Source organism: Arachis duranensis, chromosome 5, assembly GCF_000817695.3.
Source record: "Arachis duranensis cultivar V14167 chromosome 5, aradu.V14167.gnm2.J7QH, whole genome shotgun sequence".
NCBI lineage: Eukaryota > Viridiplantae > Streptophyta > Magnoliopsida > Fabales > Fabaceae > Arachis > Arachis duranensis.
In genome coordinates this window covers 18494286-18500057 of record NC_029776.3, presented here as the reverse complement: position 1 = coordinate 18500057, position 5772 = coordinate 18494286, and the positions used below count along the sequence as shown (strand labels likewise).

Genomic DNA, 5772 nt, shown 5'->3' with positions numbered 1-5772 from the left:
ATTTAAGAATATGAATTTGATTGAATTCAAATAGTTATAAAATTAGTTCAATTACTGATAATAAAATAATTTCTAAAAATAGAAAATTCTAATTTATGAAATAAATTATAACTTATTTATATTTATATTTTTAAAACTGAGGGTCACTACATTCTACCCACCTTACAAAAATTTTCGCCCTCGAAAATTGATATAAAATAGAAAAGATTCATATTAATGTAACTTTCCTTCTTAAACATGTCAAAGAAAAATAAAAAGATTTAACATGTTTAGTTTACATATCCAGGATATTCTTATGGCTTAAAAGTCTACGCAAAGCGGAAGATATAAGATAGGCTCGATGCAGAACGGTTATAAAGCAGGCTGGTATTAGAATGACGGATTTATCGCTTCTAATACTCATTTCATCTAGCTCTTAAATTTTGCCGATTCTAATGGTGTCACCTTACGTAATACAATCGAAACTGGTTCAGCCTCTGACACTAAATCTATCACAACTTACTTTTTCTCTCGACACCTAACTGGTTATCAAAGAGATATTTCTATCAGCCTAAATTCCTAGTCCGTATCCAAGTCCAAAACTACGTCCAGTCTTTCTAGTCCTAAACTTCCATATCCGGTTATTTAACCTAATCGGAAACGAGGTCCTAGCTCTACATAGAACAAATCTCTCCTACACATTCTGTATCATACTTACCTCGATCCTGTCATGGCCAACCCGCATTTGCGGCTCTTCCACGCGGACAATCCCTAGACATGTGTCCTGGTGCTCTATATCGAAAGCACATTCTCAGTCCAGCCCTGTGCGGCTCCTCTGGAGCAGTCTCACTAAAGTCTTCCTGTAGCAGTGTCCACTTCAAACAGCGATCCTCTGCGAGCTGGCTCTTCTTAGCTAACTCAGTGAAATTTGTTAGCTTTTGTGGATACACGTAATTAAAATATCTCTCCTTAGTCCTTTCTCATATTGAGCACACTTCCATTCCTCATAATCGGCTGGATTTCCTTGACAAGTTTTTGAGAAACGACACTGGTTGTCGAATTCACGGGTATAGTCAGCAACGGACATATCCTTTTGCTTCAGCTGCATTAACTCCAATTCCTTTGCAATGCGAAACGCATGCAAGAAATATCTCCCATAAAACTCTGTCTTGAATCTATGCCAAGGGACATCCGTTAACTCCACCTGCAAGGTATGACACAATTCTTGCCACCAATTCTGAGCATCTCCCTCCAACATATGAGTCACTATCTCTACTGACTGTACTGCAGGAATGTGCTGAGTGTACAAAAACCTCTCTACTTCTCGAAACCACTGATCAGCCTCCAGGGCATTGGCGTTTCCGTTAAACCGAGGTAGACCATTCTTAAGGAAATCAGTAAGGGTCATTGACCTATAGTATCGACTTACGTTACTCGTACTAGCACTAGAGTTTCCACCTCGACGTCCTTGCTTTGGTTCAACCACGGGATTTCCTCTCCGTATACCTTGTTCGGATCCACGAGACGACATTTGGTCCCTGTTCACACCAAACAAGTGATATTAAGTTGATTAGTCTCAATATCGCAAGTTTAATGCTTCAAGTTCCAAATGCATGCTCATGAACATTTATGCCACATATATCAATCAGATATCCTAATAGCACACACACACCCAGAATATGCCCAGAAGCATAATCAGTCCATCCCTCAGGCTCTATAGGAACGAACTGCTCTGATACCATATTGTAACACCCTACCACACAGAGCCTTACGCTTAAGTCGTAAAGCAGAGGTGGCGAGGTATTACGACTTCTAAAAAAAATAAAATACATACTTATAGTAGTAGAAAGACGATAATAGACTAGGAGCCTTGAAAAATGGGTAAAACAAAACCGCAAAATGAAAAGCGCCACGCTCCGGAAGCGGAATAACTTGCGTGTGAGTCAAACTATAACTATCAAACGTAAGATAATAAAAGTATGAATAGAAAGCCAAAGATACAAAATAACAAGCTCCTCACTCAGTCCGCGAAGTCAAGGCTGGCCAGAGAGTATCTACATATATATATACATATCCAAAACCCAAAATGTAAATAAACAAAGCCCTGCCTCTCCATAAACCTCTAGGAGGATAAAAAAAGAATAAGTTATGCGGAGAGAAAGCTAAGTACGTGTATTTACATCACTACACACCGAAATAACCCAGTAACCACTTCGCTTCAGGTGTCCAGACGCCTCATGAGATACCTTTCGACCTGCATATGAAAAATAACAACATAGTATGGAATGAGAACTGAAGGTTCTCAGTATGGTAAAGGTGCCCGCATAGTTAATATAAAAGGTCCCGGGAGAGCCAGAGGCATTCATAGAACTCCGACACTCAGAATTATTCTTAAGGAAAATAAACTAAACCAAAAGTTAGGTAAGCTATCTAAGGTATTCTAGTTCTGAATCTAACTTTAACTTAATACTTCACTTTCTGACTCCTCCAATCCTCCGAGACATTGGTGGAACAACCCTCTCTCCTAACACCTTCGTCAAGAGGAATTTCTAAGAAAACACACACATACAGTTCAAACAAGGAAAACACAGATAGAGAAGCATTTACAGTAAGTAGAACAAGTAGCGGATAGGCAGAATTAAACAGTTAAGCAAACTAAAACAATGCACACTCAAGCAAACAAACAAATGCATATGATGTATGCCTGTCCTATGGCTGATGAGTCTCATCTATCGGTTATACAGCTAACCCGACAAGTCCTGGTAGTTAACCATTGGACAGTCCTTCTGTGCGCGCATCCCCAAGCTCAATAATATTCCATGGAGTCAAACTCTAAGCTCAAATATAATATTCCATGGAGTCACACTCCAAGCTCAATAGTATAGTATTCCATGGAGTTGAACTCCAAGCTCAATAATATAGTATTCCATGGAGTTAAACTCCAAGCTCAATAATATTCAATATTCATATTTATATGCATGCCCATGGGGGAATCCGGGGAGTTAAAGTGCCCGGTCACATCTTGCGACAGATGGTCAACAAATAGTCTCAAATACACAAGCCACATAATAATCTCTTTCGCTTTTAAAAATATTACCTCAAATCAAGACTCCAATTCTTAAAGAAACTTTGGCAATATCTCCTCTAAGACTCAAATTTCTGCCACCCTTCAAGGGTCCCAACTATCAAACCAAACACCTCTCAGTCACTCAAACCATTTCCAGTAACAAATTGTTTCATAATCGAACAAATACCAATATTAAATCTTTTTTCAAACCGACCAACGTCAACAGCAAATTATTGACAACAGCTAAACCTCACATTTTATACCATATACACAATCCATCAATTATTCGTTCATTTTATTCCTATCTTAAGGTTTTCTAACCTAAGTTTTCACGTGACATTAAACATTAACTACGAGAAACCAAAACCATACCTTCGTACGGAATCAAAATATTCAAAGCTCTGGAGAAGCTTTCTGACCGAGCTATCGAAGAAGAAAACGTCCAGAATCGTCTGTGCCTCCTAAATCTTTTGTTGGCCAAACTCAAAGAGTAGAGGAGTTACGTCACCGTCAACTTCTACCGATCAAAAGTGGTACCAACATATAGAAGAAGAGGATACGAATACTTTTATCGGATTAGATTTTTTATTGGAGTTACGGATTGTAAGAAATCGAAGCCAGAAGTTTAGTAGGGTTTAGGTTCCTCTTTTTATTCTCTCTCAGCTACGCTCTTTCTTTTTTTTTTCTTTTATCGTTCTCTTTCGATATTCACACAATATGTGTGTGTGTGACTTAAGGAAGCCTATAAGCCATCGCCTTGGCTTTCTTTATTATTATATAAGCCTTATGATATATATATATGCACACAGTCCAATATATAACGATAATAATAATATATATGTAACTTAAATGCAAAATATAAACCGCCTTTTACTTTCATGCTTTATAATTAATAATAGTAATAATAATACTAGTAATAGTAGTGATAATCATGTAGTAATAATAATAATAATAATAATAATAATAATAATAAATGTAATAATAGTAATAATAATAGTAACGTAGTAAATATAATAACAACAGTAAATTTATAATACTAGGGAGTAAAATCTTATAAACTTATAATACATATAATACTCATAAAAAGACAATCGTTAAATATGCCTATTGATCTTTGATTGAGTTTTTGAGATATTAGTACATATATATGTAAAGTTCACAATGTAATTATGTTGGATGTCTTATATCATATATTTTGACTTTGGAATACTTCAAATTACAATATAATCATTGAATTATAAATACAGTGGCTGAATGATGTGCAATAATATTAATAGTAGTTGATTATAATAAGCCATGATAATTTTAATAGTTTTTTTTTATCTTAATGCGAAATTATAGTGTCCAGATTAAGTATATAAATAATTAACATATTAGTTTTAATAAATATCTTTGTAAACTACTTTATTTTACATAATTACAATAATTAACTATAAATTTGCACATATCATTGATTTATATAGTATCATATTTGTAAATTTATAGTTAGTTATAGTTAGTTACAAATATTCATATTTTTTTTGGTGACTAGTTACAAATATTCATATGAGTACAATAATACCAATACATACAATTTTATAAATTATTAATTTAAATTATGTCTATTTAAATTTTAAATTACAAACTAATACAAATTTTATAATTTAAAATTCTAATTATTTATAAACCGTGGGTCAAGTTTGCTGACTTCATAAAGCACAAAGCTCATTGGATTCTCTCTCAGCCACCCTACTTCATATAGCCGCTCATCGGCTCATGTATAAACCGTGGCTGCCTCCAAAGTTTTATGCACACAAAATCTTTCTCATAAACCGTGGCTGCCTCCCACAGTTTATGTGTTACATTCATCTAGGGTAAACCGTGGCTGTCTCCCACGGTTTATATTCAAATGCTCTTCAACATAAAATCTGGCTAGCAGGCATGATTTATGTTCATTTAAAAACCGTACTAAGTTCCTACGATTTCTATATAAAATGAAACACGACATAAAGGTATGAACTTTCCAATTGTTGTAATTTGGTAAAGGTTTCTCCTAATTATTTTAAAATAGTAAATTGCCCTTAAAATAATTTTTTTGGCCACAAAATTGATGTGTTTGTTTTTAAATTCACATTGTTAATTTTTTATTTTCCTTTTTTACCTATATTTAAAAAAAATTAACAATTTTATGTATTATATATAATATTTTAAAACATTATTAATCTCAAAGGATAACTGTATGCACATTAAAAAATATATTATTATATAATAATTAATATATGTATTTACACATTTTATATTTATTTATTTTAAAACAAAAGGTCACATTTATTAATTTTAAAATATTATATATTAAAATATATTTATGTATGTATGCATTGATAAATTCTATATTTATAAAATTTATCAATACTCTTTTTTTTGTAATATTTTTTATTTTTATTTAATAAAATTTAATAATTCATAAAAAAAGAGACATCCAATATATATAAAAAATTTGTTATTTTATATATATACATTAATGTGTAAGAAGTGCGAGTGTTTCAGATACGTCCTTTGTACTTGGCTTCCCTTGTGTGATGCGTAAGTTTGACACTGACAGATTTTATTTATAAAGATCACATTCTATGTTTCCTCTCTAATCAATTTTCCAAATCACGATACATTGTTAATCAGCCACTTCATTGCGCATTATTACCGATCTGACTCTGTCCCTGGCCACTGCATCCGTATCAGTTGCTACTATT

The 5772-nt window shown here is 33.4% G+C and overlaps 2 protein-coding genes across 2 annotated transcripts in view; one reads left to right on the top strand and one right to left on the bottom strand.

The window, feature by feature from the left end:
- Window positions 1-910: 910 nt before the first annotated feature.
- Window positions 911-1510, bottom strand: LOC107488507 (uncharacterized). The gene has a single exon (XM_016109263.1). The coding sequence runs from the start codon at window positions 1508-1510 to the stop codon at window positions 911-913; it is 600 nt and encodes a 199-aa protein (XP_015964749.1).
- Window positions 1511-5598: 4088 nt separating this feature from the next.
- The window catches only part of LOC107488539 (cysteine synthase), a 3470-nt gene continuing 3296 nt past the window's right edge, over window positions 5599-5772 (top strand). Inside the window, exon 1 of the mRNA XM_052261328.1 lies at window positions 5599-5772. This exon is cut by the window's right edge and continues 1 nt beyond it. The gene's annotated coding sequence lies outside the window, so the exon portion shown is untranslated.